Below are 27,517 nucleotides of genomic sequence, written 5' to 3' on the forward strand. Positions count from 1 at the left end.
TATTTAATTTTTATAATAAACCTGTGGAGCCTTAGAAGAAACCTAACTGAACTATCTCACCTGGAGTGAAATTTTAAATAGGACAGCCAAAGAGGCCTGCTCCCAATTCAGTGTCGTTTCCCAGACCTGTACACGTTGTGGCAGAACTCGTGGATTTGAGAAATTTGGTGATCAGTTTCAGCAATATGGAAACAAACTATAACAGGACTGATACAGGGTTTTTTTTTTTCAGAAGCAATTCTGAATGAAATTGTTAATATTGACTAACTTTTCAGAAAAAAAGATTATGGGATGTCTTGGTGAGTAGATCTTCAAAAACAATCTGCTTTTTAAAAAAAGAAAAGGTAAATACAGTAATCCCTCCTGATCTGAGGTTTCTCTTTCCATGGCTTCAGTTACCCACAGTCAACCACAGTCCAAAAATATTACATGGAAAATTCCAGAAATAAATAATTCATAAATTTTAAGCTGCACGCCGTTCTGGACAGCATGGTGAAATCTTGCCCCCTCCCACACCATCCTGCCTGGATTGTGAATTTTCCTTTTTACCAGCTTATCCACGCTGTCTACATGACCCACCTGTTAGTCACTTAGCCCTCATGGTTATCAAATAGACGGTCGAAGTATCACAGTGCTTGTGTTCAAGTCACCCTAATTTTATATTTTAATGCCCTAAAGTGCAAAAGTAGTGATACCAGCCATTTGGAAATGCCAAAGATAAGTTGTAAAGTGCTTCCTTTAAGTGAAAAGGTGAATGTTCTCGACTTAATAAGGAAAGAAAAAAAATCGTATGCCAAGGTTGCTAAGATCTTCGGTAAGAACGAATCTTCATTTGTGAAATCATGGAGAAGAAAAAAGAAATTTGTGCTAGTTTTGCTGTCTCATGTCAAACTGCAAAAGTTATGGCCATAGTACATGATAAGTGCTTAGTTAAGATGGAAAAGGCATTACATTGTGGGTGGAAGACATGAACAGAAATGTCTTCCAACTGACAGCAATTGGGTTCGATACTATCCTTGATTTCAGGCATCCATTGGGGGTCTTGGAACGTATTCCCTGAGGATAAAGAGGACAACTGTACCAGTTATGCTGTTTAGGAAAATAATTTTCTTAATAATGATATTGATAATTAGTGGGATGTACGCATTTTATTTCTCCAAAAGATTACAAACTTATTTTTGATATTTTTTCTTCTGATTTTTTTCATAAAGCTACTGAGATAACCAGATGTATCCTAGAAAGACGGATTTCATTTTGTTTTTTAGATCATTCACTGCTTTCCAATATCAGTATTTACTAACACAAATAATCATCATTAACAGATGGAGAAAGTGGAGACACTGAAAGAATAAAGAAAGTGTAAAAGTTGGTAACCTATTAAAATTAGAACTAAAAACTCAATATCATCAAAATATTTCTCTTTCTACACAGATGCTCTTTCTATTAAAAAATATTTTTCTGTAGTTTTTAATAATTAAAGGGTCACATTACCAACCTATTAAAAATGCAACATCCGAATATTCTGATATTCTACCGTGGAATAACTGAATAGATGAAGGAAATTGAAAAGTGCTTGATTTGATTACTTCAAAACATCAAGCAACAAAGAGCAATTATTTTGAACAACAGCTCCCAGTGGGAATTGGCTTTTCCTTGGCCCTCATTGCGTTCTTGTGCCCATTGTTTATAATTACACAAGCACACTGTGACGGTGCCGTCATTAAATTAGAAATGGGTTGTCTTTGACAACTGCAGTAAAACTCGACAAAAGACGAATGTGATTTTTTTCTGCTTCCCTTTTTCTTTCACATATTTAAACATGTATTAATTAACTTGTTCTGGCAAGTGTTTAGTAAACATCGAACAAGGGCATTTCTTTAGTGGTATAATTAAAATTCTCTTTTAAATGTTTTGCGTGATATTTTATGTGCAGTTTGACTCTAGTAAACAGAGGTTCTAATTAAAGTTTTAAAATTAAGGCAATCAAAATTGATAAAACCTCCAGCATCCCATTCAAACACATTGTCTTCCTGTCTAGAGCAAGTTTAATTTGATGGTCAGTTAACACGAACCTGAGTTAGTGAAGATGTCCACACCTTCACAAGCCCCCTTCTGTCTTATTAATAGTTAGTCTCAGGGAAGAAACCTTTTGGTGTTGCAGTATCCCTTTAAGTTATTATACAAAATTTATTACATTAATTATTCTAAGTTATTATACCAAGATATTATGAGAAGCATCTGATTCACGTTATGAATTCTCTGCAAATAAACTTACATAAAACACATTGAATGAACAAAGCTATCCAAACAGCAAGTGGAGCTTTGATTATTTCTTTCCATTATAACTTGGCATAAAGGGTTACACTTCTGTAAATACTGCTATCCTTTTTGGGGGAGAAGTGTCATGGTAGTGTTTCAATGCTAACAGGCAAGTGTCTGAAGCATATAAAAATCAGAATCACTATCCCTTTTTGCTGTGAGTGTGTGTATGTGTGTGTGTATGTGTGTGTGTAGTGGGAAAGGTGAAAAGAGACAGAAAAGAATTCATTTGGCCTCTAATGCATTGATTGACCTGAAGTGAAAGATATTTTCAGGGAAACTTTAAATTCCCCATCTTTAAATTATTCACACATTTTTTCATTTTAGTGATGTTATAAACAACTCCAAAAAGCAAAGCTTTAAATACAAGAACAGTCGGTAAATAATAAGTGATTTACTGGCTCTCAGGATTACTGATGTCTCTAATGATCTTTTTTAATTAGTGGGGATTAAAACAAGATTCCTCCCCATCGCTTTCTTCAGACCTTGGGGTCTGTAACTGAGCTGGCCAAGGGTGGGAACAGAAAGGCATTCTCTCTGGCTCTGAACTTAGAATTGGAGCTGGCCACCCAGAGGTAAGAACCACTTGTGCTTTTGTAAAAGAAAGAGCAAAATAAAGTGTAACTCCGACTCCATGGAGAGTTTGCCTAATTCTGGGATTTTCTTAGCAAGCCCTCATGGCCCTTACACTAAGCCATCTTTCCAACCTGGCTGTCTTTTGTTTTTGTTTTTTAGTAATAAAAGTGATATATTGGTCTTCATCCAACACTCCTGTATTTCTTAATCTTTGGAGTTTGGAAGAAAAAGGAAGATGCTATTTATCAGGTGCCTCCCCTGAGACCCCAAAACTTTACTATTCTCAATTTAAAGATGAGAAAATTGGAACACATCATATCAAGTTACTTGCCAATGTCTCATAGCTAATAAGTATTGATGCTGGGATAAAAAAGGGTAAACTGGCCCCCTCTGTGCTTCTAAACACACTGCTATTCTATCCCTGGGTATGAGCACATCGGCCCTAATTTTATACATGAGAAGAGCTGAGAGAGGTGGAATAGCTTGTCTGAGATCACAAGAGAAGAAAGAGAGTAAGATCTAAACCTCAGCTCTTCTAAATACCACTATCACAACTTTCGATAGTAATTTTCCTTGTATTTATTCTGCACATCCATGCCTTTTCAAACCAAACATTCCAAAGAACTTGGACCTTTGCTTAATGGTTCAAGGTCATTATTATGAATATCAGTGTGCTGTGTTTGCAACACGGTGATACCTCCAAGTGCTGTGAAGTATTCGCATGTTTGTTTGTTTGTTTGTTTGTTTGTTTTGAGACGGAGTCTCGCTCTATCGCCCAGGCTGGAGTGCAGTGGCGCGATCTCGGCTCACTGCAAGCTCCGCCTCCTGGGTTCACGCCATTCTCCTGCCTCAGCCTCCAGACTAGCTGGGACTACAGGTGCCCGCCACCGCGCCCGGCTAATTTTTTGTATTTTTAGTAGAGATGGGGTTTCACCGTGTTAGCCAGGATGGTCTCGATCTCCTGACCTCATGATCCACCCGTTTTGGCCTCCCGAAGTGCTGGGATTACAGGTGTGAGCCACCGCGCCTGGCCGCATGTTCATTTTTATAGTCATTAGTCATATCATCAATTCACGCATTTAGTCATTCTTACATTCAGCCATGCACGCATTCATCTATACATTCGCTTATTTTACAAATGTTTATCTGGTGTTACTATGTGCCAGGCACTGTTCTTGGCACCGGGATGTAGGACTTCATCACTCTCCCAAGACCAGCCCCTGACTTGTTCTGTTCTGTGCTCAGTTCTTCTGCCTGCCTTTTGTAGCTACTCTGTCTATGCCTTTCAACTACCCCCTCCCACTAATATTGATACTCCAGCCTCCAGCACTCACTCATCCCTTCAATTTGTGGGGGATCTAAAAACCTGATGATAAATTTGTTCGAATTTTGTCTGAAATGAGAGTAAATACAACCTAAATGCTGTTTCCATGAGCAAAATACAAATGACATTGTGGATATTAATGGCTAAGAAGGAGCCTCTAGGTTAGTTGGGTTTTATCCAAGTTCTGCCACTCACTAGCTATGTACTCTGGGCAAAGTATTCAGTCCCTCTAAGTCTGTGTTTCTTATCTCTCTAAAAGAGAGGATAAGAAAATAGTCCCCATCATGGAATGTAAATTAATTCAACCATTGTGGAAGTCAATGTGTCAATTCCTCAAGGATCTAGAACTAGAAATACCATTTGACCCAGCAATCTCATTTATAGGTATATACCCAAATGATTATAAATTATTCTACTGTAAAGACACACGCACACATATGTTTACTGCAGCACTGTTCACAATAGCAAAAACTTGGAACCAACCCAAATGCCCATCAATGATAGACTGGATAAAGAAAATGTGGCACATATACACCATGGAATGCTATGCAGCCATAAAAAAGGATGAGTTCATGTCCTTTGCAGGGACACGGATGACGCTGGAAATCATTATTCTCAGAAAACTAACACAAGAACAGAAAACCAAACACCACATGTTCTCACCCATAAGTGGGAGTTGAACAATGGGAACACATGGACACAGGGAAGGGAACATCACACACCGGGGCCTGTTGGTGGGTGAGGGGCTAGGGGAGGGATAGCATTAGGAGAAATACCTAATGTAGATGACAGATTGATGGGTGCAGCAAACCAGCATGGCATGTGAATACCTATGAAACAAACCTGCACGTTCTGCACGTGTACCCCAGAACTTAAAGTATAATTAAAAAAAAAAAAGAAAAGAAAATGGTCCCATTACAAAGGATTGTTGTAAGACTTACATATGTGTAGAGCATTTATCCCGTTACCTGGCACATTTGTTTGCTGCTCTTAGTTAGCTTGTAAGTTTTGTAACAACTCTTTTTACCTCTTGGAGACCTGCACTGGTGTTATTTTTTAGGGAATTCATGAAGACTCAATTCTAAGGCCACAGCTAGATTGAGCACTTGTCATGTGGGCAGCAGCCTGGCACACACCCCCTTAGAGTGCATTCAAAGTGAGGGCACCCTAGTCTGATGCATGAATTGGGATCTGGCTTTGTTACATACTCACTGCATGACCACGGACAAGTTATTTGACCTAAGTTTCAGTTTCTCATCTGCAGAAACTGGAAGAATATTATCCGCCTCTCAGGATTGTCATGAGAATTCATGAAAGCACCTTTGTGACGTGCTTAGCAAGGTGCCTAGCACGTAACAAGTTCAGGGGTAGAATATAGCAATGTTAACCAGTATTATTATTTACGAGTTAGACATCATGTAATTGATAAAAGACGTACATATATCATCCAAAATTAATTAAACATCCCTACTCTTTGTAACACTTTATGCAGGTATTAGCCTCTAAACATCATCTATGATATGCCAAGTTCACAATTACTTAATGGTAAACTGAACCATGTAATGGCTTTTGCAATTTAATCAAGTTAAATCTGTTTTGGATTTCCCATCCTCACTAAGATACCTTCATCTCCGGCAGGCCCATAGCTGCCAGCCAATACTCTCTGGCTGCCCTTTCACTGAGCTGTTAAAAGAAGAGCCAGCTCATTGGAATCATCCATGCTAATTTGTAAGAGGGTTTTGACATCTCCCGGCTTGTTTAAGCTTCATTGTCTTCCACGGCCATGTGTCTAAAAGAATTAATGTAGCTGCCAGAGAACCTAACATATAAGCAGAGAATAATATGAAACCCAGTCTTTCCTACAATTCTGCAACCTAAACCTATAGTTTGCTACAGAAATGTTTAAAATTCATACCATGAAGAGCTAATTAAAAGTATAAAAATGCTTTCTCTTCTTCTTTGTTCGCATAAGTAAATCTTTTGGGGAAAAGACAGGATCCACATGCCCAAAGGGCCCTCAAGAGGCAGGCAAGGTGCTTAAAGGAATGAAGCAAGCAGGTCCAGTAAAACCCCAGTGGAAGGGAGATGGCAAATGGCATTCGAACTTAAGGCCCCAGCAGGGGAGCACAGGAAGGACGGTGGGGACAGTGGCAGCCCAGGAAGCCCTTGCACTGCTGTGGGAGCAGCTCCCTCCACTCCAGAAATAAAGGCCACCAGAACTTTCGAGGTTTCAAGTTAATCCACAAATGAGGATCTATTGATTCCTTGAAGAGTAGCAACTGACTTAAGTTTCTTAATTGTAGAATAAAAGCCATAACCAAAAAATGCACAAGAGGCAAAATGTGGCCCTAGGATGGCCTATATGTGTCCTCTGCTAAGATCTTTGGCAGTTTAAGTAGTTGTAGCCATCTTCATGTTCATAAGTAAGACCTCACATGAATTCATTCATTTTTATCCTCACAGCTGTCCCATGAGGTAGGTACTATTAATTTCATCCCATTTTACAGGTAAAGAAACTGAGACACAAATTGGTCCCCTCTTTGTCCAGCCAGCGTTGTGCGGGGCTGAGATTCTCACCTTGACATGTGGCATGCCGGAGTCTGCTCTTCACCATACTCTCATATTTAAATAGTTTAGTAGTTCTCACAATTAAATAGTTTGGACTTTGCCCCCACATGTGGTAAAAGAACTTTGTCTTTATGCTCTGATTTAAGTTTTGATCCATTTTGTTTTTTGTTCCAAATGAGTATTTCACTTCAGCCCCCCACTACATATAAAATGCCATTTTATGTGCTGTAACACTTTGGATTTTATCTTTATTAATGCAATGTGTGGAATATGATTTCAGAACAAGGGCAATGCTGTTAAAATCGCTTCATCTGGAAATACATCAGTTTGCAAACAGATTGGCATATTATCCACAAATATAAACATTTACAAAAAAATATATCAGGCATCATTTGATGGCTCTTGCCATAATGATTCATTGGCACAAGAGAAGTGCTTCATGGTGAGAGGTGCCAAAGCTGTTTGACACATTTCAGTGGAGTTCATTACACACATGAAACGGAAGCAATTTTACTCAACAGTGACTTTGACATTTACAGAAAGATGAAATGGAGGTTTAGAAATGAAGACTTCATGTGAAATCCCTACCAAAACTTTTAAATTGGTTCTATCCTTATGTTACCACTTCTAGAAGATCAGCCATGCTCTATAGACATATTTTTATTCACAGCAGGTGGCCACCTATTCAAAACAAAGTTTCTTGGGTTATCGGGAAATTGATCTTGAGCAAGCTTAATTGGCTGTAAAACTCTTCTCTCAGAATAAATACCATATTTTTTTTTAAGATGTACTTGTAGGAAGGCATGTTTCCCTTTGGCTTCACTCTGTTTAATTCATCTTCCTTATTTTTTCCAATTCTGTTTCCTTAATTTTCTGGGCTTTCATGGATTAAGTACCATCTTCATCCTCATTGCCCACAAAGACAGGGCAGGACTCTCAAGATTTCAGGCTCAGAGTTGTAATGCAGTAAGAGAGATGTTAAAAAGTCATAAATAACCAGCTGTTTTCTACTTCCTTAATGATATAAGAAAATGTACCAAAAAGTTAATAAGGTATTTATGATACTTATGCTAAAAAGAGTTCTATATTTATGGGTTAGGAAGAGTTAAGTGTAGATCATCCAATGGGGTAGGATGACCTAAGTATAGACCGTATTTACAGAAATGTAAAGTACTATGCTACAGTATGTGTATGCAACACCATTTATCTGAAGAAACAATTCATAATAGGTTGTAAAACATTCTCTTACTATGGTAACTGGTTAAAGTATATTAATAACGTTGCTTTACTGAATGCTTATTGTGCTTTCAATGCCGAAGTTAAGGCTCCGCATACTAAAGAACAAATGTGCTTCGTTTAATTTGTAAGTTTAGATAGCATTATAGTAATATTGCACTGATTAGAATTAATCAACAACACCAGAACAAATCTACGTCAAGTCTAAATTTTAAAACTTGAACGTAATTATATTGCTCTCAAATCTGTCTTATATTTATTTAGTCTGCAAATAGTGTAATAAAATCAGTATCTCAAAACTAGATAATACATTTGAGTCATTCAAACTGTTATCAAACATGTCACCAGAGAAGCAATTCAATCAATAAAAAAATTTCTAATTAGCATATTAATTATTTGCGAATAAAAGGTGATTCCAAAGTACACTAGGGAACTTGAGGACATATTAGTTTGTCTTCTCATTCTATATATCCCTATGAAATACTTTTTCACTATTAATTTCCAATAATCTAGGGAAAAAGATTTTGCTAATCAAAAGAAAACGTCAGCCCAGCCTTTGCATTAATTATCACATATTCTACCTTGATAGGACTTGAATTAATGAGGCCCAGGCTCCTCCAAAATGGCGCGTATTAAATAAAATCTGGACTTGACCGTGCACTCTTGTGGATATTGAAGTACATATGCATATTGGCTGCCAGGCAAATAAATTTTCAAAGTATGCAATTACCAAAGCTATGTGAGCCTTGCCCCACTATCCATAAACATCTCAACTACCTTCTAGTCATCAATAAAACAGGGTTCTGCAAAGATTCAAACTAGTTTTCTTGACCACCAACCACTTTTGCATATCAAATTTCCGAGCATACAAACGATTCCCTATAGAAAATAGAAAGTTCCTCACAAAAAACTAAGATCCCAACAAAAAGAAAAGAAGAGACATAGTCTATTAAGCAGCCTTTTACGTCCATTGCTAAACTGTCATTAGACTATAATTAGGTAGTTCACGTTTTATTTTTATAGAGTTGTTCATGTTTCTAATTGATTGTCTCCTAATGCTAAGAGGGAACGGAGGGTAGGGTGAGGGCAGAAAAAAGGTTCAATATCTACTTTGTTTTGCTTTTCCTCCCTCCTACCATCTAGTCTTCAGGTATTTTGTGATTGAATAACCCTGCCTGCTATTTTAAGTTCAGTATCTAAGCATGCCCTTACTTCTTTCCCCTTTCCATTTACTTCCTGACATCTACAAAATGATCCACCACATCTGATTGCCACTTAGCACATGGTTCCCCTCTGCTTTGCCTGCTCAGAAATCAACCGTTTCCCACAGTTCTCAAAGTTGCGCTGCTTCTGGGCCATTGTCTTCCTTTGCTTGAACGTATGACCGTTCTGCACCATAAGAATCCTGTTTTTTGCATTTAGGGGAATGCTTGCAGCATACTAATTTTTTTCCCATTTATGGTTTTTCAGGTTAAGTAAAATCTAAAATTTGGAAATTGTTTTAGTTCATTTTCTATTGCTTATAACAGAATACCTGAAACTGGATAATTTATAAAGAAAAGGATTTTATTTCTTAAAGTTATAGAGACTAAGTGCGAAGTCGAGGTGCCACATCTGGTGAGGACCTTCTTACTGGTGGGGACTCTCTGCATAGTATCACATGGTGAGGGGGCTCAGCATGCTAACATGTGATTCAGGTCTCTCTTCTTTTTTTTTTTTTTTCAGATGGAGTTTTGCTCTTGTCGCCCAGGCTGGAGTGCAATGGCACGATCTCAGCTCACTGCAACCTCCGCATCCTGGGTTCAAGCGCCTCCTGCTTCAGCCTCCTGAGTAGCTGGCATTACAGGCGCCTGCCACCATGCCCAGCTAATTTTTGTTTTTGGGTTTTTTTTTTGTTGTTGGTAGAGACGGGGTTTCACCATATTAGCCAGGCTGGTCTCGAACTCCTGACCTCAGGTGATCCACCCACCTCAGCCTCCCAAAGAGCTGGAATTACAGGCATGAGCCACTGCACTTGGCATCTCTTCCTCTTCTTATAAAGCCACCAGTCCCCCTCTCATGATAACCCATTAATCCATTAATCCATGAACAAGTTAATCCATTCACGAGGGCAGAAAGAAGCCTCATGATCCAATCATGTCTTAAAATCCCCACCTCTTAATACTGCTACATGGGGGATTAAATTTCAACATGAGTTTTGGAGGGGGCAGATATTCAAACCATAGCAGATATCATTCATTTTAATTTATCAAATTCTTTTCTGATATAACACTAGAATAATATCAGTATGTTAATTACCAGTACCACTTTTACAGGGGCAAAATTACTAAGTTAAAGCTAGTTCCAAGTTTCTTTCACCTGAATAAAGATGACTTTTAAAACCTTAACGTAATAAAATGGAAGGAAGAAAATATAGATTCTATGAATGAGTCCATCCTCCAGTGAACTTTCTTTTTGGCCCATATTCTTCTCCTTCATGCAAACAGTGGTGACAAGTCACACAGTATCTCTGCCTTCCCTGTTTCTACACCACTACTGTTAAATGCTGAATTGAAGTCCACACAAAAGAAAACAATTAGTATATATAAATGCTGAATTGAAGTCCACACAAAAGAAAACAATTAGTATATAAATTACTTTAGATTTGTCAAGTGCTTCTATTCTTTAATTTTAAGAAAATTTTGACTTGCTTAGAGATGTTTTCTGATCAATAAACTATCTTCTGCAGATGTTTGCAATGCGTTGTAGATGGATTCTCTACATGCAATACAAATGAGAATAACAACAATAATTAGTGATTAGAATAACTAATACTTATTAATAGCTTACTAAATGCCAGGCACTGTTCTAAATGGTTTGCATGTAATGCCTCATTTAATCCTTATAACACCCTATGAGGTGGATAGTATCATTATCCATTTACAGAATAAAGAAACTGAGGTACATTGAGATGAAACCATTTTCCCAGGTTCACAGAGACTAATGTTGCAGACCCTAGCACTGATGATCATAACCACTATGCAATCCTGCTATTAAGAAATATTAAATGAGAATTGCTAAGTTATATATTCAACAGTTTAAAGGGTTTTTTTAAAAAAACTATAGAATTTCACAGAGAAATCTATCCCTCTAAAAAACTAACATCAAATATGAGTTTGAGCATAGTAATTCAATTACATATATTAAGTTTTTAGCAAGGATGCACCCTGTCAAGCTGATACAAAAAGAGCTGGGTTGTAGCAAAATTAGATGTTGTAGCCTACTTGGAAATACTACTTAAATTTTTATCACTTAAAAGCTCATTACCAACTAAGAAAAAAAATGAAATACTTGACATTTTGGTATCTGTGATATTAAAAAGAACCAATATTTAATATTCAAGTGGCAACAGCTTGTAGAGTTTGCACACAACACCCACAGGGATTGATTTTTCTCTAAAACGGCCTTCAGGAGTCTGCCTTTTAAACAGCTGACACCTCCATTCTCCGCATCCCGCTTTCCTGCCAGCAACATGGGGTGCTCACAGAGTGCAGCAGCAGACGTGTAATTCTTCACTGCAGGATTTGTCTTTGCAAATAATGGAGAATGAGGGAAATTAAGAAAAATGTAATCTCCACAGAATCGACCTCAGTGTAATCTCTGCTACTAAAAATGAATAGATGTCTTTAGAGGGCTTTTCTCCATATGCACTCTCAGTCCCCTTTATCTACCATCTATGAGGAGAGAGAAGAATCATTCGTACCTAATTGATCGTCAGTCATTCCACACCTGTACCAAGGCTGCATTATGACAAGTATACTGTTGCCTGGCATTTTTCCAGTATGGCTAATTGTCGCAGTACTAATTTACTTACCTGTGGAATATTCAACTTCCCCAGCCTGCTGTCAAGAAGATGCATAATAATGGAATAAAGGATTTAAAATGCCAAATACTATAAAATATTTCACTTATCTTTCAATAGAAGGCTTTGACTAAGCCACGTATTAGGTGGCTATAATTACTAATTGCTGGAGTGAAAAACAAACAAAAACCTTGTCACATATACATTTACCTGGTAGAATGACAAGAATCAAGTGAACCAATCTTTTCTGATGTAGAGAAAAAAATACTAATCAGATTACCTAAAACATGTTCTTGATCTGCATGGTTTAGAGTAAATGTACCAGTTCAATTACTATTATGTTCCACATTACAAAACACTTCCTTTTTGTTGTTGTTGTTGTTGTTGTTAGTATTATTTAAGACAATTTTTTTTTCTTTTTTTTTTTTTGAGATGGAGTCTCACTCTGTCGCCCAGGCTGGAGTGCAGTGGTGCAATCTTGGCTCACTGCAAGCTCCACCTCCTGGGTTCACGCCATTCTCCTGCCTCAGCCTCCCAAGTAGCTGGGACTACAGGTGCCTGCCACCACGCCCGGCTAATTTTTTGTATTTTTTTAGTAGAGACGGGGTTTCACTATGTTAGCCAGGATGGTCTCGATCTCCTGACCTCGTGATCCACCCACCTCGGCCTCCCAAAGTTGCTGGGATTACAGGCATGAGCCACCGCGCCTGGCAAGACAATGTTTTTTCTATATCAAATAGTAAGACAAAGGAGTAATTTACTGTTTTTTTCACCCAAAAATGTGGAAAAGTTTCTAAAGGAGACATAGGCATATATGGCTTTAATTGCATAAAATAGTAAACCAATTTGGGACATCTATACCAAGCAATCTGGCCACCAGGATTTTTTTAATGGTAGATTGTGTTTTTGAAAATTAATATTTCCCATGGAAAATTATCACCCACAAGTATAATAGCTGACATTTTTGTTACAGTTTGTTACAGTTCTTACAGTTGACCGCCCTCACTGTGGTACTTAGATATGTTTGATACATCTGTGAAAATTACCTAGCAACTGTGCAACTGTAATTTTTGTTATAATAAATGTAATTGTAGTTTTACCAGTTTTAAAAAATATGCTTGATTGTTTATGATACAGGCAAAAATTTATAGATAAAGTTTAGGATTTCCTAAGGAAATTTGAATAGAATTGCTCATTTAATTCTTACAGTCTATTAAATACAAATTCTATAGGTGCTTAATCACCAACCTATAGTATTATTAGGTCCTCTAAGGGGAAAAAAAAAGTTTTCTGGTCAAGTTTGGGAAATGATGGATTAAATATGTATAGGCTTATCTTTATTGTTGCAAAATATCACTTTAGAAACTTTATTTCCGGCACTTTGATATGCTAATCCGCACTCCGAAAAGAAGGTGTATGGTCTTTTCCAACCTTATTTGACCCAAAGGTCCATCACAGCTCATCTCTGAAGCCAAGAGTCTGCAGAGCAGGCTCTGCCTGACTCACGCCTGGCACATCTCAGGGATTCAATACATTTTAGCGAAATTTCAACATTATCCACTTTCAATTGAATTCAAATGGTCTGTGGTATTCCTTGCCTTAGACTTGTTCATGAGGATAAATATGCAAATAGAATCAGAAACACAAACTCATTTTTTCTACCAGATCTCAGCCCACATATTCCAAGGTAAAAGAGTAGCACAATAATCCATTCTGGCACATTGACCTATGGCAACACTATTCCTTAAAACAGGATTTTTAAGCGGTAGAAAAGGAGAAAGAAAACAACAGCTTCCTACCCAGCACATGCCTTCCATTTAGCATGTCTGGAAGACCGTCTCCTTCATTTCAAAATTGATAGCCAACTTTTTTTGTTGTTTTGCTATTCAAATTTCTGTCCTCTTTTTTCCCAGCCTATTTGCTCTAACACTGAATTTTAAGCATCTCTAAAAATGCTTGATATGTTATTATTCTTTCCAGATATCCTCTGAGAGCCAAGCAAAGAACATTAAGGAAGGAAGGAGGAATGAGGCTGGATACGGTGCAGTGAAAAAGGCACTTCCAAGAGTGGGGCACTCACTACCCAGAGACTCGACGGTGCCATCAGCATGAGAACTTACCGCTACTTCTTGCTGCTCTTTTGGGTGGGCCAGCCCTACCCAACTCTCTCAACTCCACTATCAAAGAGGACTAGTGGTTTCCCAGCAAAGAAAAGGGCCCTGGAGCTCTCTGGAAACAGCAAAAATGAGCTGAACCGTTCAAAAAGGAGCTGGATGTGGAATCAGTTCTTTCTCCTGGAGGAATACACAGGATCCGATTATCAGTACGTGGGCAAGGTAGGATTCCTTTGAGTGCTTTGACATTCTGGGTTTAAAGCCTGAAGAAGTTACTTCTAATAAATAGACGGGGAGGATGTGTACTATTCCCCAATATAGTAAGAATTGTTGCTGATCTGGTAAGACTTTTTTTTTTTTTTTCCACTTGAGTAGTTTCGGGAAGAAGACTGTAGCAAAAAGCTGAGAAATGTTAGCCCTGCAACAAAGAGAAAGAAAATGCTCCAGTTGAAAGTGAGACACCCACAACCATCCACATAGGAGTATCATAAATCCTTTAATTTTTACTGTAGCTTAAAAAATGTGGTCTGGCTATTCTACAAAGTAGGGTGTATTAAAAATCAGAATGGAGAGATTGAGCTGTAAGGAAAGGAAGGCTCCTTTTTCTCTCATTCTAAAAGCAAATATTCTGAGCTATAGTCCTTTGGCCAAGTTCAAATTAACTACTTCTTAACTTTGCTACCTATAGCACCATCCCTTCTCTGGCCAAATGGAGCCCTTTGCTGTCAAAACCCACCACTGCCTTAGATTTGGCAGCTGCTGCTGCTGCTACTGTTTAGTGTTATCTCAAATAGTTGGCAAAAAACAGGTATTTCAAAATCTTGTGATTTAACTATGGCAAAATTTGTAAAAGAGAAAAATGCTTATGTAAAGGTACTCTTTCCAAATATCATCGGACCATTTTATTGACTCCAGAAAGTAAAGTGAGGAGGCATCACTTATTATAGCCCTCACAGATTCTGGAGCTGAGTCAGGGAAACAGCTTGGTTAGCCTGTCATCGTGAGTTTCGCTGGAATTTTATCATCAGCTCCATCCTTGTTGCAGAATATCTGCATACTGAAAAGATGTCAAAGAAAAAACCAGGGTTACAGGTTTGTACTTTGTAGGTTCTGTGCCTCATAAGGTAATGTTGATTTTTTAAAAATCATTGTCACACATCCCTTCATAAACAAACTGATAATGAACATAAGAAGATACATGAGAAAATGCATTCATTTATGATTACAGCTATGATTTTAAGACATCTATATTAGGATATCATGCAAAAAACATACATTTTGCAGATTCCAAAGGCTGCATGTTCACACTTCAATCTGTGATCAAATATCCCTGAATAACCATATGTAAATATTCTCTTTAAGTATTTACCACCGTAAATGAAGGAAAGCCGTCCACGGCTTGGGCTGACGTAACCAGGAAGTATTCCAATGATGTGAATTATTAATGTAGAATAAAGTAAGAGAGGAAGTATTCAGTGAAGGGGTGAACGTCAACACAGATCCCCAAGGATCTAGCCATGTATTTGCTGTGAAATTCACACTCTGTGTGACTACTAAAGACAGTTCAGCTACTCGTACTTCACTCCATTTCCTTCGTGAAATTTGAAGAACACTAGGTGAATCGGGTGATGGTTGTAAAAAATAATCATCATCTTAAAATCTTTAAAGCACTTTTTACAACACAAATAGCATTGTTGCCATAGAAGATTGTTTTAAAAAGTGCTTTATCTAAATGATGGTTCCCCTTTTTCCTTTCCAGTTTTCCTCTCCAATTGTGATACCATTTTACATCTATAATGCCACATATTCTTTAAAAAAAAAAAGGGGGGGGCGGGCAGGTTATTTCAGGATACTAGAAACAGCAGTGGCTAAAACCTCGTAAGAATCAGTTTTACAATTATAATTGTGAGAATATTGCCATGGGGAAAAGTTACAAGCTGTGGACTCGAACAGATCCGAGAATGCATCACTGTGCTGCCAGTTGCCAATTATGTGACCTAGGACAGGTTGTTAACCTTTCTGGGCTTTTGTTTCTTCATCTAGAAAGTGCATGCAGCAATGCCTACCTGGTGAAGTTGCAGTAAAGTGATAAAGGCACTAGTGACAGGGACAAAGTAGGTACATAAAGAAGTTACTATTATTGGTAAAAATCCATTGTGTATGTTCTACTAAATCCATGTGCAACGCATTGAAGTGGCATATTGACTTTCATATCACTGTAGAAGTAAACTGAGGTAATTAAGAAAGCTCAGTGGAAAATATAGAGAACCATGGCAAAATCTCTTCCCAACCACAGCTTTGACTGGATTAGTGGATTTGAATATTTTATGGGCAGCTAGATAAATTTCCCTCCCTCTTCATCACCTGTCCTTCCCTGCTGCCCCTCCTTCTCCTCCTTGTAGTTATAACAGATGAGATATTTGCTGGAAAAAAAAATCAAGGGCAACAACTGAATTTGTCAAAGTTACCTCCATGGCTGTATCAGACACTTGTTAAGAGGTGTTTTTGAGCTGTTGATATGGCATTTTCTCAAATTCCTCTTTGAAGTTATATGATATCAACAGATGAAACAATTAGACTAGTATTTTTTACCGCAATTAAAAATAATAGAAAAAAATACGTTTTTAAAAAAGATAAAGGAGAGAGCTGCCCCTCATTTGTGGCCACAAGTTGGTCCACCTTTAATTTATCTGGAATAAAAGAGACACCTGATGCGATTATCCAGCTTCACTAGGTCAGGAAACTTTTGGCCGGAAAAAACGATTAGACCAGAGCAGAGGTTCCAAAACTTTCTTGGTTCACAGAGCCCTTAGGCTCAAAGAAATACCTTATAGTGCCATGTATTAAATAGTTAGACTCAAACAACTTAATAAGAATTTTTGTTCTAACAACTTAATAATTATTTGAAAAAATGATACACATAAATTGACCCAAAAAAATTATTTCACTCTTAACCACACTTACAAATGGTATGTGTGCATCTCTTGAGCACGGCACAATTTCTCAATCAGATCGGACACAGCTCTCTCATTTCCTTTTCCACCTTGATTTTTGCACTGTAATTGCTTTTTATCACAGCCACTATGGAAAACCCAGCTTTATAAATATAAATCATTGAAAGGAATGCAGCACCACCTACTGTTGAAACTGTGAACTACCTTGAGCTAGTAATTCGCAAGGGGTCTGCAGAGGTCACGTGCTGCTTATTTCCCTCCTTTTCCTTCCTTTTTTTTTATTTTTTTTTTCTTCTTTTTTGAGCTGGGGTCTTGCTGTGTCACCCAGGTTTAAGCTCAGCAGCGCAGTCTCTGCTTACTGCAGCCTTGACTTCCTGGGCTCAAGATGTCCTCCTGCCCCAGCTCCCAACTAGCTGAGACTACAGACATGAACCACCACACCAGGCTATCCCTGAAAATTTTTAAATATTTCCTGGTCAGCTCCCTCCTGCAACCCAGGTTGCCTCAGTGCATACTCTGGGAACCACTAGAATAGTTAGGTTGACGTATAAAGGTGTACCAAGGCTAATAGAACCTTTAACATGCTATTCAAGCAGATTACTACTAAATAAAAGTCACTCAGAGCCTATCGTGGGTGCCTAACACTCAAAAGATCTATCTGTATGCGGAAGGATAGAAGCATTAACTGAGGAAAAGTAATGTTGTTGAGAAAACAACACTTAAAATAGAAGAAAGAAATATTTACATTATAAACATCTGTTTGTGTTGATTTGAAATTATGACGACACAAATTAATTTGTGGTAAGTCATTGTGAGGATGGTGGAGTGAGGAAAATGAGAATAAGTGAGGGAAACAAAGGGCTTTCAGGTGTAGAAGGGAGGAAAAAAGAGAGCGTCATGGGTGGCGGTGGGGGTCACAACAGCCAATGACAAGAATAGACAAGATGGTGCTTTACAACTGAAGCACAAGCAACTGCAGCAAGACCTTCCTCCTCCGTCTTAACCTTCCTCAGCCTTCCACTGCGTTCTGTTGCCAGTGAGATGAATGCAGAGACACGGACAAGACAAGGTGGGGAGGAAAGTGGAGAAAGCCCATTATAGCTGAAATATTGACAAACCAAATTCTGATTTATGAGAAAATGCCAACATCCACTCACTTAAAATGGTAGTGGCAGGGACAGATAACAGGATAGGAAGAAATAAGTGGTCCTGTGTCGGGTAAGTTTCTGAGTTCGTGAGTTTAAGATATAAAAACGGGATGTGATTGTTTTCTAAACCACATCTCCATTTGGGGGCTGCTTGGAGCTGCTTTAGCATGAGTGGCATCTGTGGCACCTGGGAACTTGTTAGGAAGGCAGAGTCTCAGGCCCCACTTCCAATCTGAATGAATCAGAAATCTGCATTTTAACAAGATCCCCAGGTGAATTGTACGCATGTTAAAATTTGAGAAGTGCTGCTTTTAAAAATACCTTCCCTGGGTCTCACCTCCCCAGAAATTCTGATTTAGTTGGTTTTTAATTATTTATGATTCTAACATGTTGCCAAATTTGGGCACCACTGTCCTAGGAGGATGTTACTGCCAACCGTGATAACAGAATGTGGCAAGTTCAGTCATGAATTGGGCATCCACAAAGTGTTATCAAAATAAAAAGGAGAAGAGCCAACCAGGCTCTGGGGCTCAGCAGAGCTTCTTAGGTGTTTGAACCCCATCTAAAGACAGAGCAGATGTTAGCTTATACTTCAGAGGGAGAATTGCCAGGACCTCCCAATTAATCGGATGAAGAAGCCAAAGGTCCGAAGCTGGAGTTCAAAGAGTGAGAGATTTAGAGATTGAACAGCCAGCAGAGTGAAAAAGTCCTAACACTGACACAGAAAAAAAGAGGTACATATTTTCTTGTCAGGGGCTAAAGAAAAGAGTATTTTATTTTTATACAAAATCCACTTGGGTTATCTTTGGCTTATGTAAACTTAATATAATAGAAAAATGGAGGGAAGCCTTATAATTCCACATTTTCAGAGATCCCTGTAACTCTCTAGCCTGTTTTATGTAACATAGCAATTTCTTGATGATGATAGGTATATAGTCTAAGATTACATTCCATAAGAAAAAAAGAGCACAGGTAGATGTAGATACAGATTAGAGTTTGAAGACATAGGCATTCATTAATACAAAGAGGAATTTACTTAAAATATCAGAATTATGCCTAACTTTAGGCAGAAGATTTGCACAGTACCATTCAACAGCTATAGCAACACTTAATTCCCATCTGCTCCATTTTATCCACAACGTTCTTTAACCCCTCCTTCCACACAATGTATACATAAGACCAGCCTCCACTAACGCATTCAAGGTGCTTCTATTTTTAGTAACATGCCAGGAGATCTGTTTTTATGGAATTTAATAAATTGCATACTTTCAAAGGTATTTTCTGATGGAAGTTGGTGATGGTTTTGAGGAGACAGTTTTCAAAAAAATTGAGAGGCTGTATTTTTTCAAAACATTTTGAAAATGTGGGTTCTATTTGAGGCCTTAACGTACAGGCTTTCCCAATATGCCTTTATCCTCAGTCTTTAAAATTAATGTCTACCCAATTCAATGAAGTCACTCTTCTCAAGATAATTAGACAGTAATGTTTTAACAGACCATAAAAATAAAAGTTGTCAGCCATACACACCTTTAAAATTAGAAATGAGCAATTGTTTGTTACTATAATTACATGATCCAAATTAGTAAACATGAAGCAATATTTTATCCGTTCTGAAAGGTTACTTAAAAGATGCCGTCGTTGAAATGTTGCTTTTTTTAATTCTTACACTATTTTTTTTTCCTAAAAAGAGCATAAGCTGAAGAATAGAAACCTCCTGGCACTAATTCCATGCGTGATTCAGCGAGTCTCTGAACCACTTGTTGCTTCAAATAGCAATATCAGATGAAAGCATCGTCATAGCTGATATTTTCTGAGCATTGCTTTGTTCTAAACCCTGCCCTAAGTGCTTCAAGTGGGTTATCTCATTGGATCCTCGCAGCAACCCTAATGCATGGGTATTGTTTCCATCCCTATGTTACAGATGAGTAAACTAAGGCTCAGAGCAGTCAAGTATTTCAGGCCATTGTCTCACACTGCTAAGACCCCGACAGACAATACTGTCTGACCACCTAGCTACTCAGTTATATACCCTCCCCCGTATGTCCACTTTGCAAAGCCATTTTGAAGAACAAGTGAAAAAAACCCGGAACATGCGTTGGTGTTCAATGATTGCATTCTACGCAATACCACAAATACTTATTGAGAATCTATTGTGTGAAACCCAAAGGTAGAGAGAAAAAAAAATTTTTTTTAAAGGCTACTTTTAAAGAGCTGCACAAATGTTTCGAATGTTTGCCTTATTGTTATGCACATTCCTTTTACTTTTTAATTTCCAGAACACATTAGTGGTATTCAAAATAGTTACATGTGAGCATTTTAAAAGTAGATATGCAATTAGTGATCTTTCTGGTCATTGTGATTTTTTTTTTAAGTATCTTTTTCTTTCCCTTGATAACCCTCTCTAAACTTCCGTTCTGGTTCAATGACCTGCAATAATCTTTTCTCCCCGAATCAGGGCAAGTGCCTTGGGCACATCTCTCTTCTTCATCATTTAAATTTAATGCTCAGCCATTTAACTAACATTTTTATGTTTCTATGAGTTAGCATATTTAAGAGAAAGTGCATGCATAGACTTGCTCACTGCATATACTTCTTAGAAAATATTTCTAGAAGTAACTTCTCAACAGCCATTATTGGCAATAATCCTCATTTGTTTCCACTGAAAGTGAAACCAACTGATTTCACTTTCTTAATGACAAAAGTTTCAATTTGCTATTTGATACTAAGAAAATGTCTTGTATAGCAGCAATTTTCTGGCTCTTAAACTTCCCTCTGTGCACAGTAGCTCATGTGGAGAGCAGAAAAGTTAGAATGTCTGGCCTCGGTCATAAACCCAAGGCAACTCTTACCCTGGCCAGCCACACAGCAGAATAATAGAGAAAGCCTCACAAAGAACCGACCCCAGATCCTCCAGCTTCCATTTCATCATGCCGGTGGAATGCTAGAGCCTCCTGCTTGAATTCAATTTGCTGAACAAAATGGAGGGATCGAGCTGGGCATCTGGCGTACGCCTGTAATCCCAGCACTTTGGGAGGCCAAGGTAGGCGTATCACTTGAGGTCAGGAATTCGAGACCAGCCTGGCCAACATGGCAAAACCCCATCTCTACTAAAAATACAAAAATTAGCCGGGCGTGGTAGCGCATGCCTGGAATCCCAGCTACTCAGGAGACTGAGGCATGAGAATCGCTTGAACCTGGGAGGCCAAGGTTGCAGTGAGCCGAGATCGCGCCACTGCACTCCCAGCCTGGGCAAGAGAAAGACTCTGTCTCAAAAAAAAAAATAAATAAATAAATAAATAAACAAACAAGGAGTCAAAGTAAAGAAAAGAGTGAAGAGTTTGGATCCTTTTTGTTCCCACGGTAGCTGTTACTTCCACACTCCAACAAGTTAAACAGAGGTAGAAGTTGTTGCAAGATTAGAGAGGCTCCCATGCTCATTATGGACACAGCCCTTTGAATCTATTCTATAGGCATTGTTAAGTATTTCTTTATTGATCCGCATAACTTGTTCGTAGTATTAGTAAACCATCTAAATACTGATTGCACCAGAGTTCTTCATTTTTTTGTCATAATATGGGTCTGTAGTAGCAGATAGGAATATAAATAAGCTGAATGCCAACATCCTAGTTTCCATTTCTTTTAAAATCAAGATCTCTAATTGTTTTCAACTTCATTTTAGATTCAGAGAGTACATGTGCAGGTTTGTTAGCTGATTATATTCCGTGAAGCTGAGGTTTGGGGTATGGCTGATCCCATCACCCAGGTACTGAGCATAGTACTCTACAGTTAGTTTTTCAACTCCTGCCCCTCTCCCTTCCACCTCCCTCCCCACTCTAGTAGTCCCCAGTGCCTATTGTTGCCATCCTTACGTCCATGAGTACCCAATGTTTAGCTCCTGCTTATAAGTGAGAACATGCCATATTTGGTTTTCTGTTCTTATGTTAATTCACTTAGGATAATGGCCTCCAGCTGCATCCATGTTGTTGCAAAGGACATGATTTCATTCGTTTTTATGGGTGCATAGTATTCCATGGTGTATACATAGCACATTTTCTTTATCCAGTCTACCATTGACGGGCACCTAGGTTGATTCCATGTCTTTGCTATTGTGAATAATGCTGCATTGAACATGTGAGTCCATGTCTCTTTTTGGTAGAACAAAAATCCCTAATTTTAATTTTGACTAAATTTTATTTCAAAAATCAGATAATAGATTCCTGACATACTGTAATCAAGCATCAATAGATTCCTAAACCGCGGGTGTTTTTCATTTCCATTGATATGAAAAGCCAAGAATACATTGTAACCAGAATTATACATTTAACTTTTAGAGGCCTCAACCTCTCTAGCCAAATTTAAAAATGTCTTCCTTATGTTCCACCCACATTTACCAAAAATAAACAGACATTCAGGAGGGGTCCTCCCTTTGACAGCCTTCATCAAATTAGGAGATTAGATTTAGATGTCAATGTGCCATTGCAACCTGGAGGGGGCAACTCTGTGTGTGTTGGTGTAGGCTGCTGGGCGCAGACTCCCATCTTCCTACAAGCTTTTATTTTGCCAGTTACCAAGATGACAATAAAATATAACCATCATGAACATGCTAAATATCTCAGTGTTCTTTGCAAACCTTTCTTTCCATCTAGAATTGAAGATAGATCAAAAAGAAGTACAGAATTCCCCATAAGAAAATTAGAGCTTTTTTATCACAATTATCAATACATAAGTAAAAGTAATGGGTATTCTCAAAGGCCCATGTAAGGGGTCAAATTTGAAATTATGTGACCTGGAATAAGAAGCAAAGAAGCATGCCAAAATATTTCCCAGGGAAATCATTTATAGTTTCTTCCAGTTTTTTATTCACAGAGAATATATATGCACAAAAAAGAGAGGCATTTTAAAAGATTTAAAAATATACATATAAAAAATATGAATAAATATTTTAGGTGAGTTGGTGTGTTTCAAAGGACTTGAGGACAGTGATAAGGGTATAATAAAAAGCTTGAAATATCACTCAAAATATGGGATTTAATGCCCACTAGAGGGAATGGAGATTGGAGTTAAGAAGGTAGTTGAAGAAGTTATCTCAGTTATGGCCTTTTTGGAATAGATTTGGAGAGAAAATGCTTTTCATTCATTCAACAATTACTCGCTAGAGAGTGTAAGTCAATAGCATGAGCAGACTATGTTTCAGCCTCAGCTGCACTTCTGACTACGTGTGTAATATTAGGGAAGTAATTTAATCTCCCTTTGCCCCCTCGATTCCTCAACTGTTAAATGAAAGGAGTCATAAAATTATTGAGGTGAGAATTAAATAAGTTAATACACAGAAAAGGCTTAGAACAGGGCCCAACATATCACACTTACCGGTAAGGAACTAAAGCAAGACCCGCGTAAGGAGGGAAGGTGCCCTGCTGTGAAGTGTGCCTTCAAAGAACAGGTGAAATGGAGAGAAAAAAAGAGCCAAAGATGAACAGGTGATCCCACTCATAGACAATGTTGTGAAGCCAAGTATTATGGGTCAGAAGATGGTGCCAGAGCAGTGAAGGCAGCTGAGTCTGATGCATTAACAGCAATTCGGGGCATGAGTTTATATAAAAATATGAAGTTGCCTTTATTATTCTAACTATAAGAAAAATAATATGCACACGACACCTCACATTGTTTGATGATCCCTGGCAACTGGTAGATTCCCCTCTATTTAAGGATATTTATCCTTTCATTTGAAAACGTCATCCCTTTATGGTACAATTTGGGGTTTATATTATTTCAATTGCCATGAATGTTATTATAGAATCTGGTTAACTCTTGTTTGTTTGTAATAAGAAAGTTTAAGGCACCCAACAATTTTTTAAATGATCTTTTCACTTGGGTTATAATAAGGTTTTAAATAGGAATCGTTATCACAGTTAAGTTAGGATTAATATCGTAATCTCCTTATATAATTGAACCAAAGTTTTATTGTGAGAAAATTACTGTTGATTTAATTATTTAATTACCCTGAATGTTTCACCTTTTTAAGACAGAATAGTTAATTCTTTGTTTAAGGTTGAACTTTGACCTTAAATATATTAAGCAGTGTTTCAAATTGGATCCCAGGCCTACTCTTTTAATTAGCACTTCAGATATTGAATGCAAACTTTGGAATACTTACATCTTTGCAAACTCTGCAAGACCCTAGCCTATGTGTCTTATTCATCCTTATATACCCAGTAGTACCTAGCACATATTTTTGCACATAAAAACAGCCAAATACTACTTGAGTCAAGCTACAGTGAGCACAGAATATTAAAAAACCACCTTGTTATCTAAAAACTACATTCCAATTTTTCCAGCTTTATTGAGGTATAATTGACAAAAATTATATATACTTAGGGAGTACAATATGATATTTTTATATACATTGTGAAATGATTACTATCATGCTAATTAGCATATCTGTTACCTCACACAGTTACCATTTGTGTGTATGTGCATTTGTGTGTGTGATGAGAACATTTAAGATCTATTCCCTTAGCCAATTTTAAGTATACAGTATGATATTAACTATAGTCTCCATGTTGACATTTGATTTCTATGCCTCCCAATTGATTGATGCAATGGTTTGATATGAATATCATTGATAGTGTTTTGTGGCATTAGCTTAACAATGGAAAATCTAGTGTCTTTAAAGTTCAAGGATGTTTTAGGTAGTAAATATATAAACCAAGTGTGTTATGAAAGTCTTTCTATGAAAACTACCTCTGGAAATTTCATATCAAAATGGCACAAATATTTTATAATACAAAAGACGAAAACTCAAGCTTCCTTAGTGCAAAACAAAGGAACAAAAGACAACATGGTGGTCCGTGCACAAACTAACAAGAAAAATAAGAAAAGATATAACAAATAATATTGTATCATGAAAGCTGGTTCCTTTAAGACATTTACAAATTAAAATTAGACATTATTTAGGGTCTCGGTAGAAGAAAGTTTGAAACAAAATGAGAAAAAGGCAAACAGATTTGGCCAATGGAAAACAAATTTCTTTTTCTTAAAATTGCTAAGAAGCTACATTGTACAGACAATTCAAGTGTTCGGTAAAAGAGAAATCATTTAAAACCTGAGATTGTTGATTGCAACAATTCACAAAAATATCAGCTATAGAGAGAAATGTGATAATATAGGGACAGAAAAATTCTATGTAATGACATTCTTTTTTTAACCAACTATATCTTTTAATCAACATATTTTGAGTTCTCACAGAAAACAATCATTTCTGGAAAATAATCTCATCTTAGTGCTTTCTATTACTTATGAGTACAAATCAGAAAAGAAGCACAAAAGAGGAAATGTAGAGAAAATCCTGCTTTAAAATACAGTTACACAAAGCTTTAGCATGATGGATTGTTTTGTTTTCATAAATTGTGAAACATAAAAATCTGGCTCATTTCCTTATTATTCTGGAGCATGAGGCTTTTTGAGGGGTCAGAGGCATTAGGGGTCAATGAGGATCAATACCCCCCAGGCAGCAAAGTTCTCCTCTAGGAAATAAGAAAAGTATTATACTTGAACATTGAACAACCCAAGGGTTGAGGGCACCAACCTGCACAGTTGAAAAGTCTTGTATAACTTTCAACTCCCCAAAAACTTAGCTACAAATGGCCTACGATTGACTGGAAGACTTAACACATATTTTGTGTGTTATATTGTTATATACTGTACTCTTAAAGTAAGCTAAAGAAAAGAAAATATTGTTAAGAAAATTATGGCTGGGAACAATGGCTCATGTTGGTAATCCAAGCACTTTGGGAGGCCGAGGTGGGTGGATCATCTGAGCCCAGAAGTTCCAGACCAGCCTGGGCAACATGGCAAAACTCCATCTCTACCAAAAAAGAAAAAATTACAAAAAATTAGCCAGGCATGGTGGCGTGCACCTGTAGTCTCGGCTACCTGAGGTCGGAGGATCTCTTGAGACCGGGAGGTCAAGACTGCAGTGAGCAAGATCATGCCACTGCACTCTAGCCTGGGTGACAGAGTGAGACCCTGCCTCAAAATATATATATAATAATAAAAACTAATAAGAAAATCATAAGAAAGGGAAAATGTGTTTACTATTGATTAAGTGGAGGTGGATCACCATAAAGGTCTTCATCCTCATAGCCTTCATGTTGGGGAGGCTGAGGAAGAAGGAGGGGTTGGTCTTGCTGCCTCAGGGGTGGCAGAAGCAGAAGAAAATCTAAGTATAGAAGTGGACCCATGCAGTTCAAATTCATGTTGTTCAAAGGTCAACTGTACTTTCTTATGCTGTTTGTGCCTTGACTGTTCTGTCTATCCTCCCAACCACATGTATCATGTTAAAAGAAAAAACAAAGGGCAGATATTTAGCTTGTATTAAAGCTATGCTCTTTCTGATTACCAATCCACTTACCTCTTAAAGGAAAATAGAGCCTTCAAGTCAAATCGAGAAAATTAAGTGACTTGGGCAAAGTTGAGTGGTGGTACTTCATTTCATTTTATCTCCTTTTCAACAGTAGACATCACTTCCCTGAGTTTTAAAATGATAATGTGGGCGTCGAAATCTTGACTGCCACACAAACCAGCAAGTAACACCTAAAGAAGGGGAAGGTGTAGGATGGAAGAGAGAGAAAAGAGAGTTCAACACAAGAGAAAGTATTTCCTGGCAGGCTACGAGTCATCACAGATTATCTTATAGCAGAGTTTCATGGCAGAAAACTTCCAGTGAAGATAGGGAGCAATGATAATATTGTCTCGTATTGTGTCAAGCTTTACAGCTTATAAAATGCTGTCACATGTACAAGCATTCCTCAGGTGATCTACATAACCACTCTCTAGTTGAACTTCCTCAGGTGATCCACATAACCACTCTCTAGTTGAACATGATTCATTCCCTTTGCGTGTAAGCACCTAACACAGGCTCAAAGGAGTTCAGGGACCGCAGGGCCATTGCCAGCACAGTACCAAAGCTGAGGCTAGAGTTCAGCTTTCTTGAGGGGTTTAAGTCTGATACTCTTTCCCTACATCACATTATTAAGATATTAAAGCAGCAGAGAGTATTTCAGATACGGTGGACAAATGAAACAGTGACATACATGGGAGGGAGAGGAGCACAAATTTCATGCCACTGACATTGCAGTGAGGACATTTTCCCCAGCGGGGCCATCAGATAGTATGAATTTCTCTTCTCTAGTGTTTCAGTTGGTTTCTTTAACTGAAAGAGGAGGAGGGGGAGAAGGAGAGCTTTTGAAATGGAGGAGGAAGAGGAGAGGAGGAGAAGAAAAAGGACAACAGAGAAAGGAGAAAGGGAGCTTTCAAAATGAGGAAGACGAGGAGAGCTTTTGAAATCTAAGCTGGTTCCCAAGCAAAAAAAAAACTAATAAATGAGCTCATTATCTTCTTTCCTAGAATCATTTGCCATTAATTCCCTGACAGTATGA

The 27,517-nt window shown here is 37.8% G+C and overlaps 1 protein-coding gene across 4 annotated transcripts in view; it reads left to right on the forward strand.

The window, feature by feature from the left end:
* Window positions 1–27,517, forward strand: part of CDH6 (cadherin 6) — a 136,759-nt gene that overhangs the window by 65,444 nt on the left and 43,798 nt on the right. For all 4 annotated transcript variants that reach the window (XM_054555036.2, NM_001131774.1, XM_063723866.1 and 1 more), the window contains 1 exon segment: window positions 13,845–14,200. In XM_054555036.2, the coding sequence (XP_054411011.1) occupies window positions 13,973–14,200 (228 nt within the window). In that variant the 5' untranslated portion in view covers window positions 13,845–13,972.

This window comes from Pongo abelii, chromosome 4 (genome assembly GCF_028885655.2).
Source record: "Pongo abelii isolate AG06213 chromosome 4, NHGRI_mPonAbe1-v2.0_pri, whole genome shotgun sequence".
NCBI lineage: Eukaryota > Metazoa > Chordata > Mammalia > Primates > Hominidae > Pongo > Pongo abelii.